This window comes from Grammomys surdaster, unplaced genomic scaffold (assembly GCF_004785775.1).
Source record: "Grammomys surdaster isolate TR1022 unplaced genomic scaffold, NIH_TR_1.0 126121, whole genome shotgun sequence".
Lineage (NCBI taxonomy): Eukaryota > Metazoa > Chordata > Mammalia > Rodentia > Muridae > Grammomys > Grammomys surdaster.
This window is the reverse complement of record NW_021620929.1, coordinates 265,387-282,220: the sequence shown is the minus strand read 5'-3', so window position 1 is coordinate 282,220 and position 16,834 is coordinate 265,387. Positions and strand designations below refer to the sequence as shown.

The 16,834-nt window shown below is 42.9% G+C and overlaps 1 protein-coding gene across 3 annotated transcripts in view; it reads right to left on the bottom strand.

Moving 5' to 3' along the window:
- The window catches only part of Axin1 (axin 1), a 55,333-nt gene that overhangs the window by 15,520 nt on the left and 22,979 nt on the right, over positions 1–16,834 (bottom strand). For all 3 annotated transcript variants that reach the window (XM_028756515.1, XM_028756516.1, XM_028756517.1), the window contains exon 3: positions 7,555–7,695. In XM_028756515.1, coding sequence (XP_028612348.1) covers positions 7,555–7,695 — 141 coding nt within the window. The remainder of the gene's footprint in view (positions 1–7,554; positions 7,696–16,834) is intronic.

Sequence of the window (16,834 nt, the reverse complement as noted above, 5' to 3'; positions counted from 1 at the left end):
GGAGAGAAGAGAAAAACTGCCTGTGCTTGAGTGTGTGGCCATAGCTCAGTTGACAGACTGCTTGCCTAGCATGTATGGAAGGTGTGGGTCTAAGCTCAGCACTGCATTAACTGGGTAGAGTGGCAGATGCCTGGAACCTCAGCTGCTGGGAGGCAGAAGCCAGCCTTGTTTACATGAAACACTACCATACCCCTAAAACAAAAAACATTTACATGGAATTTAACTTTCTTCATTTGGGTAACATGTTTTCTTAAGGAAATATTTGGGGTTTTCAGAAGCAAACTATGATGGAGGGTAAGTTTCATCAATTCCAAGGATGAGGAAAATCAGGTGCTACAGACACAGCTTGTCTTCTTCAAAACTGTTTTGAAGCAAAACTTCAAAAAAGTGTTGCTGGAAATGCCATCATTTAAAGGTTCAAAACTGAAACAAAGCTAAGTGTGGTGGCACATGTTTAATCCCAGCACTAAGGTAGCACTGTGCAGGCAGTGGATTCTGAATTGGAGCCTGGTCTACATAGTGAGCTGCAAGCCAGCAAGGGCTTTTTAGAGGAAGACCCTACCTCAAAATTAATTAATTAAAAGAGAATGAGACATTCTTCAGATATAACAAAACCCAAAGAGACACAGGCTACCCTCATGTTACTACTCCATGGTTATTGTAGTCAAATAGACACAGGCTACCCTCATGTTACTACTCCATGGTTATTGTAGTCAAAGAGACACAGGCTACCCTCATGTTACTACTCCATGGTTACTGTAGTCAAAGAGACACAGGCTACCCTCATGTTACTACTCCATGGTTATTATAGTCAAAGAGACACAGGCTACCCTCATGTTACTACTCCATGGTTATTGTAGTAGAAAATGAAACACCCCAACATACGCAACGTGATACCAGCCAAACTGGCTTCTGAGCAGCACAAAGTGGCATGCTGTTTGCTTGGTTGGCTGTTTTTGTTTTTTTTTTAAGACAGGGTTTCTCTGTGTGGAAACCTGGTTAGGCACCATCTATTTTTAAAAGTCAAGTGTTGGAAGAATGTAAAAGGGCAGGCAGATGAAAAGAACCAGCCACGAAAATGACACACAGTGGGCATGAGGGCACATGGCTTTAATCCCAGCACTCAGAAGGCAGAAGCAGGAAGATCTTCAGTGAGTTGAGGCCAGCCTGGTCTCCACAGTGAGTTCCAGGACAGCCAGGGCCACACAAAGAGACCTTATCTAAAAAAAAAAAAAAGGAGGAACATAAAAGGGGACCATCCTCTACAAATATACATTCAGTGAGTGTGGTGTCTTAGTTTGGGTTTCCACTGCTGTTAAGAGACATCATAACGGCCAGGCGGTGGTGGCGCACACCTTTAATCCCAGCACTTGGGAGGCAGAGGCAGGCAGATTTCTGAGTTCGAGGCCAGCCTGGTCTATAGAGTGAGTTCCAGGACAGCCATGGCTACACAGAGAAACCCTGTCTCAAAAAAAAAAAACAAAAAAAACACCCCCCCCCCAAAAAAAGAAAGAGACATCATAACGAAGACAACTCTTATAAAGAAAAACATGTAATTGGGGCTGGCTTACAGGTTCAGAGGTTTAGTCCATTACCATCATGACAGGAAGATGGCAGTGTGTAGGCAGACATGGTGCTGGAAGAGCTGAGAGTTCTGCATCTTGATCCATAGGCAGCAGGAGACTACGTGCCACACTGGGTGTAGCTTGACCATAGGAGATCTCAAAGCTTACTTCCATAATGACGCACTTCCTCCAATAAAGCTACTCTAACAAGGCCGCAACGCCTAATAGTGCCAATTCCTTATGGCCAAACATTCAAACACATGAGTCAAGACAGGCCATACCTATTCAAATGACCAAATGTGGTGACAGTGGAACGAAGGTGAGTGCCTGGCAAGGGGTCCAGTTGTGCTGGGGACAGTGGAGATGATATGGAGATAGGAGAGGACAGAACTAAGGTGAACTACCTCAAGTCATGGATAAATGAGCTTCCAAAATCCTCCTGCTGGCTGAGTCTTCACTCAGCTTTGTTTTTGACCTGGTGCTGCTATACCTCTCAATCTGACTTTTTAATTTGATTTCTGGGGTGAGTCCTGAAAACTACTACAGACTTCTTGAATAAAGATAGAATTTCTAGCAGCAAAATTTTAAACCTCTAGCCTCATTTTTTTTTTATAAACACCATACCATACTAAAATAGTATCAAATATTTCAAAATTGTTTGTTTGTTTTGTTTTCCCCTTTCCAGACAAGGTTTCTCCATAGTCCTGGATGTCCTGGAACTCTTTGGAAGAACAGGCTGGTTTCAAACTCAGAGGTCTGCTTGCCTCTACTTCCTGAGTGCTGGGATTAGAGGCATGTACCACTACCACCCAGCTCAAATTTGTTTTTAATACTGACTTAATTATGAATCAATACAAGTATAGCCAAACCATGTATTTTTTTAAATAATGCCTGTAACAAATACCTTAGCAAAACCAGTGTGGAATTTACTCATTTAACAGGTATTGGGCCCTTCACTATTAGGCCAGACAAAATTTTAGACTCAGCAATGACCAATAGCAAAAATCATTCTGTAATAGGCTTACTTTCTTGATTATTGTTGCTTTAAAAATATGCTACTTAAAAAGAATTGACATCTAGGGTTGAGTTGCTAGCATTTAATCAGAATACAGTGTGATGGTTTGTATATGCTTGGCCCATATTACAAGGTGCAGTCTTGTTGGAGTAGGAGTGTCACTGTGGGCATGGACTTAAGACGCTCACCCTAGATACTTGGAAGTCAGTCTTCCACTAGCAGCCTTTAGAAGAAGATGTAGAACTCTAAGCTCCTCCTGCACCATGCCTGCCTAGATGCTACCATGCTCCCACCTTGATGATAATGGACTGAACCTCTGAACCTGTAAGCCAGCCCCAATTAAATGTTGTCCTTAAGAGTTGCGTTGGTCATAATTTCTGTTCACAGTAATACAACCCTAACTAAGACAGAAGTTGGTACCAGGATTGTGGAAGTCCTGTGATAGGCCTGATCATGCTTTGTTTGGAAGAATATGGATTTTGGGACTTTGGATTTGGAAAGCAATGGGATGTTTTAATTGGAGCTTAATGAGTCATTCTAGTAGAAATAAGGAAGACTTTGTTGTTGAGTATGTTTTGAACTGTGCAGACCTGGCCAGAGAAGTTTCACATATTTCAATATGTGGCGTAGAGACTGTTTTTGTGGTATTTTGGTAAAGAATGTGGCTACATTTTGCCCTTGTCTGAAAAGTCTTCCTGAGGCTAAGGTAAAAAGATTAACATTAATTGCATTAACAAAGGAAGTCTTAAAAAAGCTCAGAAGAGACTTTGCTTTCTGGTTAAGTCTCATGAACACAGCAGTTTGAACAAGTGTAGCAAGCTTGAAAAGGACAAATGTAAAATATGTGATTTGAGTATTAAAGGGACACCAGGAAGTGATATGGAGCCGACTCCTGTGTTCTAGGAGATAGGAGATTAAGGGAGTGGGACTTTGGGGCAAGATCCTACCCAGCTAAATTTAGATCCAGGCATGGTGGTACACACCTTTAATCCCATGAGACAGGCATGGAGATCTTTGAGTTCAAAGTCAGTCTACAGAGCATGTTCCAGGACAGCCAAGCTTAGGCAGTGAAGGAGTTGGAAAACAGAAAGCTGGTGATAATGCAATAGAACAAGGGGGCCATGTTCCAGCCCTGGCAAGCAGCAGGACTTGACAGCTTTGGCCACATGACTTTGGCTTTAGAGTCAAGAATAGAAGGGATTACTGGGACAATTAATGCTGGTTAGCTGGAGCTAAGAAATTAGTGGTGATTAAGAAGAGATCAGCATCATTGAGGTGAAATATTCTGGGAAGTGTTTTTGAGAGCACAAAGAAGCTGTGTTCCAGAGATAGCCAAGGTTTTACCTCGTGCTGCAGCCGTACTTGGTAATGTGTAAGAGTCACCTGGTTTTGAAGGCATGCAGGGGTCATGAAGAGCAGCTGAGGCTTGACTCTTCGAGAGGCCATGGAAGGCCACTGGTGAAGGTGTAGCCTCAATTGCACTTGATGGCCCAGGACTAAAGGGGTTGTATAAAGGATATGAGGCTTGGCACCATGAAGAAAGTCTAGGAGAGGCAAGTGAAGCCTAGTTGCAGTGGAAGACCCAGTATATCTGAGATGCCAGTACCATGGGATGATCACCAAGAAAAGCAGCAGCAGTGGAGTGGATCAACCTGAGTTTAGAGTGCTACAGAGGGAGAGCTGAAGAAGTGATGCCAGCCTTTTGGAGGAGCCCAGAAGATCATGTGTGGATCCCAGACATTGAAACAAGAAGCTGTAACATTGAAGTTGCCTTAGAGACCCCAAGATGTTCGAGATGCCAGAGCCATGGGCTATCTGCTGAAGAAAGCTGCTAAGAGGGTGTGCAAACAGTCCAAGAGAAAGAAGTTTGTTGTAGTCAACAAAGATGAAAAAGGAATTGGAGAACTAAAGACCACTTTGACATCAGACATTGATATGCAGAGTTTGGAAGTTTGCCCAGCTGGTTTCCTGTCTTGCTTTGGGGATTATAGTTAAATAACTGGATGAATCTCAGAAGAGACCTTGAACTTTGGACTTTGAATATCCTTGAGACTGCTATAGACTATGGGGACTTTGGAAGTTGGATTAAATGTATTTTGTTTGCATTATGATATGTTTAGGTATGGCCCCCATAGCCTCATGTGTTTGAACAAACTTATAGGGGCCAGGGAGTGGAATATGATGGCTTGTATAGGCCCATAGAGTGGCACTATTAGAAAGTGTGGCCCTGTTGGTAGGTGTGTGTCACTGTGGGCATGAAGATGCTCACCCTAGACACCTGGAAATGAGTCTTCTACTAGCAGCCTTCAGCTGAAGATGTAGAACTCTTCTGAGAGCTCTGCCTGCACCATGCCTGCCTGGACGCTGCCATGCTCTCATCTTGATGGTAATGGACTGAACCTCTGAACCTGTAAGTCAGCTCCAATTAGATGTTGTTCTTTATAAGTCTTGCCTTGGTGTCTGTTCACAGCAGTAAAACCCTAACTAAGACATACATCTATAGTAAATACTTTGAAAACTATTCCTTCTAGCCCTAAGACTTTATATAATGCTTAATTAGAAACTGGCTCCTATTGGTATCAATGTTATTCAATATATGAGGACTGTCTAAAATATTTAGGGAATATTCTCCTTTATAATTAAGCCATTACAGTTAGCAAACTGCTAATAGTTTTGTCTTCAGGATACTGCTGCATTTTCATTCAACAGAATGTCTTGTGAAAAGTGACTGAAGCATCTAGATTAGAATACAGGAATGAAATGACTCTATAATCAGACTATGTGACCTGTTGTTCTGGAACTTACTAATTCTTCTAAGAAATGTTTACTTGAATCAGGGAGATAAGATGGCTTGGATGTGAAGTGCTTACATCCCAGCATCCAGTTAAAAAAAAAAAAAAAGACAAAACTGGGCATGGTAGTATATTCCTATAATCCTAATGTAGAAAAATCTCTGGTGCTCATTGGTCAGCTAGTTTTACTGAATCAGGGCCTCCAGACTCAGTGTCAGCAATCGGGTAGAAGCCCTTTGGAACACAGTAGGTCTGATGACCTAAATTCAATCCCTGGAAACCACAGGGGACAGCAGAGGACTAACTCCTTACAGTTGCCCTCTGACCTTCACATGTGCTATGGCACACACGTGCACCTATGTACTCTTTCTTTACACCCACAATAAAATAAATTTTTTTAAAAATTAAGGGGGCTGTGGAATCAGCATTGTGTTTTGTTTTTTTTTTTTTTTTCAGCATTGTGTTTTAAGAGTTCTTCCAGAGGACCAGGAGCTATGACATTCTGATCTGCCCTGCAAGGTACCAGACACAAATGGTACAAATACATACATGTAGAACATCAACAAAATGAATGTATGTATGTATGTATGTATGTATGTATGTATGTATATATATATATATATATTTTGAGACACAGTCTTACTATGTAGCTCCAGCTAGCTGTCCTGGAACTCACTGTGTAGACTAGGCTGACTTTGAACTCAAGAGATCCACCTGCCTCTGTCTCCCAAGGGCTGGGATTAAAGGTATACGCTATGATGCCTGGCCAAAATAAATTAAAAAAAAATTTTTAAATTTTAAATCAGGGCAGAACTGTTGAGCTGAGCCAAGAACTCTTTTGGGGACCATATGCAGTAGTGAATTAAGATCAGTCTAGTGGCAATCAGAAGACTTAGCTCTGATGACACGTAATGAGCAAAACCTTGCTCTAACACTAGGTTGCTGTTGGAAGAAGCCCCAGGTATGGGGGTAAACTCAGCCCAAACATGACCAAGTCAGAATCCCAGGAAACTCCAGGCTGGACAATTAACTCAACAAAATGTTTTATGCCATTCAATTACTTAGTTTAATTATTTAATATGCACCAGGGATACAAAAATATGCATATTTAATATGCACCCACAGGAGATGGTTTATATAACAGGTCCATCCCATAAAGGCTTTTGGGAATGTGACCACAGTAGACAAAACAAGCTCCTAACTGTGAGCACAGCACCAGGGAGGTGGAGGCAAAGCTCTGCTTCCATAGCTTTGAACATAGGCCCTCAGGGAACTGGTCTTAGCATAGAACGCAGGTTCCCCAACTCCTCCAGACTATTCATGATATATCAAGAGTCTGTATCATAAAAGGGTCTAGGGCAGAACAACATAAGTAAGAAACCCATTTATGTAGACTGATGGCTCCCAGGACTGTCTCTCACTTGCCATCTGGAGAGAAGACTGCCTGTCTGATTGCTCCCTGTATCTATCTTCACACTGAAACCCACATTGTGTAGCTAGGAGAAAACAAACCTCAAGTTTCTTTTTCTTTTTTTTTTTTCTTTTTGGTTTTTCGAGACAGGGTTTCTCTGTGTCTCTGTGTAGTCCTGGCTGTCCTGGAACTCACTCTGTAGACCAGGCTGGACTCAAACTCAGAAATCCGCCTGCCTCTGTCTCCCAAGTGCTGGGATTAAAGGCGTGTGTCACCACTGCCCGGCTAAAATCTCAAAGTTTCTTACATGCAGCTCGAAGTCTGAGTCCATCGCTCCTAAAAGCAGCAGGAAGCCTTGGCCTCCAAGACAGTCAGCTAATACAAACTTCATCTCTAGGTTGGATTCTGTTCCAGGACTTTTAAACAATTTTTGTTGTTGTGCTGGGGACTGAACCAGGGCCTCCACTGAATTATATCTTGGCCTTTGGGCTAGGTTTTGAAGAATAACCACTTACAGGGTACTCTGTCATCATTTTTAGGGTTTTTGTTTTGGCATAGTCTCATTCTATAGCCCAGGTTAGCCTGGCACTCATGGTAATTCTGCTTCAGCTTCTCAAGTGCTGAGATTATAAATATATTCTACCATGGCCAGCTCCATGTCTGCTCCTTAGGAACAACTCAGTCAAGCTCTAAGAGAATCAATCAGTAAGGACCAGTTTGTTAGATAAGCAAAGAACACTGAAGCACACAGCAAATAAGTATGGGACTTACACGCTACTGTCCGTAAGGGATAGAGTGTCAGCATCACTGGACAGGCTCTGCTGCTCACTGTCATTGGCACTGGTGGCTGGGGCCAGGGCATAGCCAGAGTTGACATAGTAGGGGTTGACGGGCTCCCTCCAAGATCCATACCTGTGAATAAGAAAGGCATGTGAGTGGCAGCAGAACAACTATTCTCCTGTTTTAATATCCACTGTCAGAGTTATCTAAAAAAGAGCAGAAAGTCATGTGCCTCCATCCCTTTCTTCCTCCCCTCATTCCACCCTTTCTAATTCCAAGGGAGGGGATGAGAGAGGGTCTAAACTCTTTCTTTCTAGATGCTTCCTATTTTTTTTTTAAAGACATTTAAGTACATACACACAGAGTATCATTTGGGTAGCAGACGATGCTCCATCTTTCTACTAAAGAGCATAAGAAGAAAGAAACTATCCTTGTTACAACTACAAAGTAACCCCTTCTGGCCCAACTCAATAGGTTTTTCTGGATCAGTCTGCCAGAGCCACCAGGACTCTAATTCAGGTCACTGGGTGTCAGGCATCACGATGCTCCATGGACATAACACACAGGTGAAGTCTGCTGCTGGGTAGGTGTGGGGGGGAAGGGCAAAGTCCCACTTCTAGAAGTAGCAGAGTCCAGTTGTTGGCATGCGATTAGCCAAAAACAAGAAACCTAACCTGCATTTTCTGTAAGGACACTTTTGTATCCTTGTTTGTTTTTCTCTTCATCTCTTTATAGCATTTGGCCCTTGCCTACTAGGTGATTTGTTATGTTTTGGGGTTTTTATTTTGTTGTTGTTTTAACACTTTACCAGTTTTCAAATTAAATGAAAAAATTAGCTGGGCATTGTCGAACCTGCCTTTAATCCCACAACTCAGGAGGCAGAGGCAGGTGGATCTCTTGTGAGTTTAAACCCAGCCTGGTCTACATAGTGAGGGCCACACAGAGAAACACGATCTCAAAAACAAACAAAAAATTGCCTTTAATCCCAGTACTATGGAGGTAAGTTCAAGGCAAGCCTGGCAAGCTCTGTAGAGAGCTAGTTCCAGGATAGTCAGGGCTACACAAAGAAACCATGTCTCAGTTGGTGGTGACACACATCTCTGAAGCAGAGGGATGTGGCTCTCTCTAAGTTTGAGGCCAGCCTAGTTTACAGCGCAAGTTCTAGGAGAGTTATGGCTACACTGAGAAACACTATCTCAAAAACAAACAAACAAAAAGAAAGCCTGTTTCAAAAAACAAAACCAAAGTGTTATTTTACATGTGTGTTTGGCCTACATGCATTTTCGTATACTACATGAATGCCTGGTGCTCATGGAATCCAGAAAAAAAAAAAAAGAGTACTGGATCTCCTGGAGCTGGAATTACAGGCAGTTATGAGCTACAGTTTAGGTGCTAGAAACACAGCCAAGGTTGCTCTTAGCCACTGAGCCATCTATCTCTCTAGCCCTCCAGACATTTTTACTGTATGCGTGTGTGTGCATATGTGTATAATACATTCGTACATGCATATACATATATACTCATATATTAATATCTACACAACATAAATAATGCATACAAAATATTTTCTCCATAAATATTCTTTCTTACAATCAAGGCCCTCTTACTTTGGCCACTTGAATGCATGATCCTGCCTTACTTTTCCTGAGTAGTTGAGATTACAGGACTGTACCACCATACCTGGTTCCATGTAACTCTTTGTATTGTGCACACACAGGCCTTTTCTTTTTAGGTCATAAACATATTCTTCTATTATTCTTTAAAAGATTTTCTTTTTCTTTTTTGTTTTTGTTTTTTGTGAGACAGGGTTTCTCTGTGTAGCCCTGGCTGTCCTGAAACTCACTCTGTAGACCAGGCTGGCCTCGAACTCAGAAATCTGCCTGCCTCTGCCTCCCAAGTGCTGGAATTAAAGGTGCGCGCCACCACCGCCCGGCAAAAGGTTTTCTTGAGGCAGAGATTTAGCTCTACTGACTTGCAGTGATCTTATCTCTGCTTCCCAAGTACATGACTTATCATACCCAGCTTCTGGTAACTTTCTGCTGTGTTTTAAGAAAAGTCTCACTCTGTAGTCCATGCTGGTTCAACTCACATTCCCTCTGCCTTATCTCTTCAAATACTGGGATTACATCTACATGTTACCACCCAGGCTTCCAATATCAACTTTGAGAGTGTTCTTCAGCAGACAATCCATCTTATTTTGAGACAGGTTCTCTTACTGGGACCTAGGGCTTGATGATAAGGCTAGGACAGCTACCCAGTAAATCCCAAGGATCTTGTCTTCATCTCCTTGTGTCTGTTATTACATCTGGCTTTTAACATGGGGGCCGGGAATCAAACTCAGGTCCTCACACTTGCACAACAAGCCTTTTATTGACTAAATTAGTTGACCCTCTGACCCCACAGTGGATGGCCAATTGGTAGCACTAACTGCTACATGATCAGTAATTTAAATGCTACTTTTAGCCACATTCTAACCTGACTTTTAACACAGGAATTGGATTCCATGGTGCTGTGCTGAGGGATAACCTTGTAGCAGCTGCACATCTATAGCAGTGGTTCTCAAGTTGTGGGTCAAGACCCCTTTGGGGGGGGGGTGTCAAATATCCCTTTCACAGAGGTCACATATCAGATATTTACATCATAATCCAAACAGTAGCAAAATTAAACTTATGAAGTTGCAACAAACACAATTTATAACATGAAGAACATATTAAAGGGTCACAGGGAGGGTGGAGAAATGGCTCAGCAGTTAAGAGCATTGACTGTTCTTCCAGAGGTCCTAAGTTCAATTCCCAGCAACCACATGGTGTAGCTCACAACCATCTGTAATGGGCTCTGATGCCCTCTTCTGGTGTGTTTGAAGGCAGCTATAGTATTCATATACATAAAATAATATTTTTTAAAAAGAGTCACAGTATTAGAAGGTTGAGAACCAATGGTTTATATACAGTCTCCTGACAACTCTCTTCTCTAAAATAGCTAACTAAGCATGGTGGGGCATTCCCCTTTAACCTCAGCACTTGGGAGGCAAAGGCAGGCAGGTGAATTCTGGGTCTGTATAGAGCAGTGGCTCTTTTTTTCTTTTTTTTCCAAGATTTATTCATTTATTTCATGTATGTGAGTACACTGTCGCTGTCTTCAGACACACCAGAGGATGGCATCAGATCCCATTATAGATGGTTGTGAGCCACCATTGTGGCTAGTAGTAGTTGTGGTTGCTCAGAATTTCAGGACCTCTGGAAGAGCAGTACTGAGCAGTGGTTCTTAACCTTCATGCTGTGACTCTTTAAGTCCCTCATGTTGTGGTGACCCTCAACCATAAAACTATTTCCATTGCTACTTCAAAACTGTAATTTTTCTATTATGAATTTTAATGTAAATATTTTTTGAGACAGAGGCTTGCCAAAAGGATTGTGGCTCAACTTGAAAACCAGTGATGTAGGAGTTCCAGGTCAGCCAGGGCTATACAGTGATGGCCTTCAACAGCACTACTCACTGTACCTCAAGTCAGTAAATCAGGAAATAACAAAAATGGAGCTATTTGAGAGGGTCGTCTGTTCTGACCTTAGATCCTAGGGTTAAGGCCCTTCTTACTAAGCAGTAAGCCCTATGTAGCAGGATACTTATTCTGCTACATTGTATTTGCAGTGGAGCTCCCTGATTAGGCAGTAGAAGAGAAGGTAGAGCTGGGAAAGAAAGGAAGAGGAAGGGAGAAAAAGAGGAAGGAGAAGGGAGAAAAAGAGGAAGTGGAAGGGAGAAAGAGAGGAAGGGGAGAAGAAGGCTAGCAGTCATGGAGAACCTGGGTAGCAACTTCTATCAAAAGGTTAGATATTGGGTAACAACCCTAAGTGTGTAGGTACCTTGTTGATTGAGCATTTCTAAATATATAAATCCTTTAGATGATCATCAAGCTTTAAGAGTCTCATTTCTACTGGGTACTGTGAGGATGACAGATATTGTCTGGGGTTCAGCTGAGTTTTGTGACACAATGGTGTCTCGTGGGTGCCAGGGCCTGTGCATCTAGCTAGCCGGAGCCCTGGTCAGAGCTGAGGAGCAGCGGGAACATGGTGGCTACCCGGGAACAAGCCAGACCAGGCGCAGTTTTCTAAATAGGTCCCCTATAGCCATAGACTGTACTTGACTGCCAGGCACTCTGTACTGTACCCTCAGTGTAAGAGAATAATACCCAAACTGTTTGTAAGGGGATAGGCCTCCTTTTGACCATCCATGTGCTCTGACCCACCTACAAGTGTGCAGCGGTTGGCGGGGTGTTATAGGTATACATCATTATAGTCAGCTCACTGCACTTTTCAAAGTTCTCAACATAAAAACTTAATGGAATCCACACAAACATGACCAACTTATTCTTGGCAAAAGTACAAAAGCAAATTGATGGAAAAAAGGCAGTCTTTTCAATAAATGGTGCTATGGCACCTAGACATGCACAGACCTAAAGAATGAACTTTGATCTACATCTCATACTTTGAACCAAGTCAAACTCTGTAGCTCTTGGATGTTTTAGCCTGAGCTACAGTGATGCTCCAGCATTCCACTCACTTGGCCTCTGCCCACCTTGGCTCAGCAACATGCCCTGACACAGTATCCTGAGCACTCAGTGTTTCTTTCTCAGCCCTGCAACACCAAATATCGGCTGGCATTCAGGCTATTATAAGAGGTACTTTGGTCACCTATTGCCAACTCAGAGTGGACACATATGTACTCACATATGCATTTGCACCATGAGAATGACTAGTGCCTGCAGAGGCAAGAAGGTATTGTATCTCCTGAAATTGAAGGTACAGGCAGTTATGAACTGCTTGATGTGAATACATAGTTGTGGCATCTCAATACTTGGTTCGTGTGTCTCTCCCAGCTAGAAGCTGCTTGGTGACTAAATGCTCTTCAGGCTTCTTTGGATAACTTCTAACATGGGTCAATGAAAACACTTATCTTTGGGCTAGGGAGACAGTTCAATTATAAAACAACTTCTGTGCAAGCACGAGGACCTGAGTTCATCATACACAAAAACCAGGTATGAACTGGGCATCGAGGAATATGCTTCAGTAGAACTCAGGAGAGAGACAGAAGGATCTTTGTGAGTTCAAGGCCAGCCTAGTCTACATAGTGAGTTCCAGGGCAGCCAGGACTACAAAGAGTCGGTCTCAGTCTCTCCCTCTATCTCCTTCCCTCCCCTCACCTCGTTGGTTTGAATAGGTATGGCTCCCATAGAGTTATGTGTTTGACTGCTTAGCCATAGGGAGCACTATTAGGAGATGTGACCTTGTTAGAGGAAGTGTGTCACCATGGAGGCAGGGTTTTGATGTCTTAAAGGCTCACGCTAAGCTCAGTGTGAAACCCACAGAGTCTCCTCCTTGCTGCCTGAGGATCAAGATTTAGAACTCTCAGCTTCTGCTCAAGCACCATGTCTGCGCCATGCTTCTCATCATGATAATAACAGACTTGAATCTCTGAAACTGTAAGCCAGCCCCAATGAAATGTTTGCCTTTATAAGAGATGCTGTGATCGGGGGCTAGAGAGATGGCTCAGTGGTTAAGAGCACTGACTACTCTTCCAGAGGTCCTGAGTTCAATTCCCAGCAACCACATGGTGGCTCACAGCCATCTGTAAAGGATGCCCTCTTCTGGTGTGTCTGAAGACAGCTACAGTGTACTCATATACATAAAATAAATAAATCTTAAAAAAAAAAAAAAAAAAGAGTTGCTGTGGTCATCTGGTGTCTCTTCACATTAATAAAACCCTAAGAGGGAGAGAGTCAGTGCCTGCCTCCCCCAACCCCTTCATTTTTTGAGGCAGGATTTCTCTATGTAGCCCCTGGCTATCCTCAAACTTACAGATCCATCTGCCCCCCGCTTCCCAAGTGCTAAGATTAAAGGTGTGTACTGTCACCACCCAGTTCTAAAAAAAAGAAAAAAAAAAGAGCAAAAGTAGAGTTTACAACCAACCTTTTCAGCACATCCTTTAATGGACCAGCAGGACTGGGATGTGGCTAAGTGCCAGGTGACTTAGACATATGAAGAGATGTATATATATTGACATAGTTTTTAAATTATTTATGCATATGGGTGTTTTTCCTGTGTGTAAGCCTATGTACCACATATATATCTCTGTTGTCTGTAGAATTCAGAAAGAATTATTGATTCCCTGGGACTGGAGTTACAGTTGTGACTTGCTATGTAGATGCAGGGAGTTGAACCAGGGTCCTCCAGAAGAGTAGCCAATACTCTCTTTAACAGCTGGGCCATCTCTCCAGCTCCTTTTTTATTTTGTTTTGTTTTGTTTGAGATACAGTCAAATCGGCCTTAAACTCACATTTATTCTTCTGTCTCAGCCTCCTAAGAGATATATGTATACACCAGGCCCAGCTTGAAGCACTGTTTTTTGTTGTTGTTGTTTGTTTTGGTTTTGTTCTTTTGTTCCAGTTCTTTCTTTCCAGTGCTGAGTGATCACTTGACTGCCTCAGTCTCCTGAGAAAGCAACACATAGGTGGGGCAGGGGCTCTACTGGCTTTAATTTGTTATGGCAAATGAAGGAATGCTCCTGAGAACCAGAGGTCTTGAGCTCCTATGCTGGTAGCCTTGGCCTAAACTCTGTCTACCTTGCTGCCCAAAATGAGCATAAGCCAAGAACCAACAAATGTATCCTCTCCCAGGGCTTGTTCCTACTGTCCCAGCTCCCTGCCCTTGTTCCTAGAGACAAATCTGTCTTAAGCCAGGTGGGACATTCTGGGCTGAACAGATGGCTGTGGGCTAGAGGAGAAGATCTGTCTAACTCTTAGGGCCACCTAACCCTAGTCCAGTGTCTTTGGCCACCTAAGTCCCAGAGATACAACTCAAATTAGATGAATTCATCCAATAGCTGTTGGCTCTTTATAACATCTCTGGAGCTCAGACAGCAGTGGTGAGGACAGTGTCTTAGCAGAGTGCAGAAGCCAGCCTTGATGCCTAACAGGGAGCAGCCAAGTAGATCTGAGCACACCCTACTACCTGCAGGCCATTGTCTCCAGTCCTGTCCCTGAAGCTCATCATTCCTATCTGAACCTAGATCTACACTTGACTTTGGTGAGAGACTACCTTCAGCTACATTCCCACCCTCAACACCAGCCTACATCTTGCCCTGAGAACAGCAAACAGCAAGTATAAGGTACACATGCAGGAATAATGAACATTCCTCTTCTAGGCTCAGAACCATTAATCCCATAGAATCTCAGTCCCTCCCAAATGCAGTGACAGGAGACCACCCTGCTAACATCCATGCAATAACTCAGACAAGCTGTGACCCCAGAACAACAAAGAGATAATAATACTCAGTCTCTGGTACTACATCTATGGTCCCAAATAGATGAAGGCATGATAGCCTTCATTCATGTCCTAACACTGTCCACTTGTGAATGACAGCTTGCCACCAATGCTCAGATGCATATCCACTCATAGAAAAGAGCATGCTGTTGCCAGGTGTGTTGGTACATGCCTTTAGTCTTTCATTTCAGCACATGGCAAGCAGAAGCTGTCTGCAGATTGAGTTCCAGGAGAGCCAGGACTACAGAGAAAACCTGTCCATTTAAAAAAAAAAAAAAAAAAAAAAAAAAAGAAAGCATGTTGTTTGCTAGCTGGATGCTGTCCACCCATGGATGACACTGTTATTTATCCATGTTGTAATGCATACCCACTCATGGAAGGTGGTGATGTCTGGGTTCTGACTGTGTCTATCTCATTAGATCACCATGAGAGTGACACCAGTGTATCTTTTACTCCACATTCCCTATGCTATACCCTTTGGAGACAAGAGACTAGCTTCCCAAGATAGCTCTTCTTCCAAGAATTGATCTTCTCATATAAGGCTTCAGAACTACAGAAGAGCCAGTGAAGATAATACTAGAAGGATGAGAAGGATCTCACTCTAAATTATCATCTGTATAAATATAACTACTTACAGAACAAGCACCTCATCTCTGTACCTAAAGGTAAAAGAATATCCTATGAGATGCAATCCACAATACCCACCAGCAGCTGGCAAAACCCCCTCATCTCCTCTATGTAAAATCAGGAATCGGGCCTCTTCCTCCCCTGTGAGGATCACAGCCACCAGTACCCTCCAACAGTACGTCAGTCAATCAGATGTTGGAACCTCTAGGAACAGATGCAGGTGACCTTAGAATCTGAAGTGGCCTGCCATTTACTGTAGACCCACTTTGCAGCTTCTGATTGAGCAGGGAACCACCTAACTGAGCAGGGGTAAAGAGAGTTCAAGGCTCCCATGATCTGCAAATGCACTAGATGGGATGATGTCATCACACTTGCCCTCCAGAGGTGACCTTAAAGAATTCTGACTGAATTTCTTTTTTTTTTTTTTTTAATTTTTTTTTTTTATTTATTATATGTAAGTACACTGTAGCTGTCTTCAGACACCCCACAAGAGGGCATCAGATATCATTGCAGATGGTTGTTAGCCACCATGTGGTTGCTGGGATTTGAACTCGTGACCTCTGGAAGTGCAGTCAGTGCTCTTAACCGCTGAGCCATCTCACCAGCCCCCTGACTGAATTTCTTGTTACCACTAAGTCACCATTTTCCTCATTGTAAAGCAGAAATGATAATGGTCAGCCAGGCTTGGAAGCACAGGCTTTAATCCTATCACTTGGGAAGCAGAGGCATGATGATCTCTGTGAGCTCGAGGCCAGCTCGATCTAAACAGTGATTTCTAGGCCAGCTAGAGTTAAGTTACATGGAAAGATCCTATCTAAAATGTAAAAAGAAAGGGAGGGAAAGGAGGGACAATAGTTTGTCTGCAGGAGGTCTGAGCTCTTAGTGAACAGTACTCAATGCTTGGAGAGGGTTCAGCATACAAAGCAGAAGAACGTCAACGTAAACTACACAGCCTCTGACCCGGCATCCCTCACATGAGTTGGAAGGAGAAAAAGGTGATGTTGGCTACAGGCCACAGCTAAATAACATAAATATGCAATCAATTCAAGAGTCTGAAGTATGAACAACAGATCTACAGGATCCAAGCACTGATGATTCTACCGTGGCTCTACAGAATACAGTGAGGGCCATATCTGTCCTCTCCAGCCCAATTTCTACACATCCCAGTGTTATTCCAATCAGCAAATGTTTAAAGTAATTGTTAAAGGACAAGCAAGGTAGCTTAGATGGTAAAAGTGCCTAATGCCAAATCAGACCACCTGAGTTCGATCACTGGACACACGTGGTGGGAGAGAACTACTGAAAATTGTTCTTTTATGCCACACATA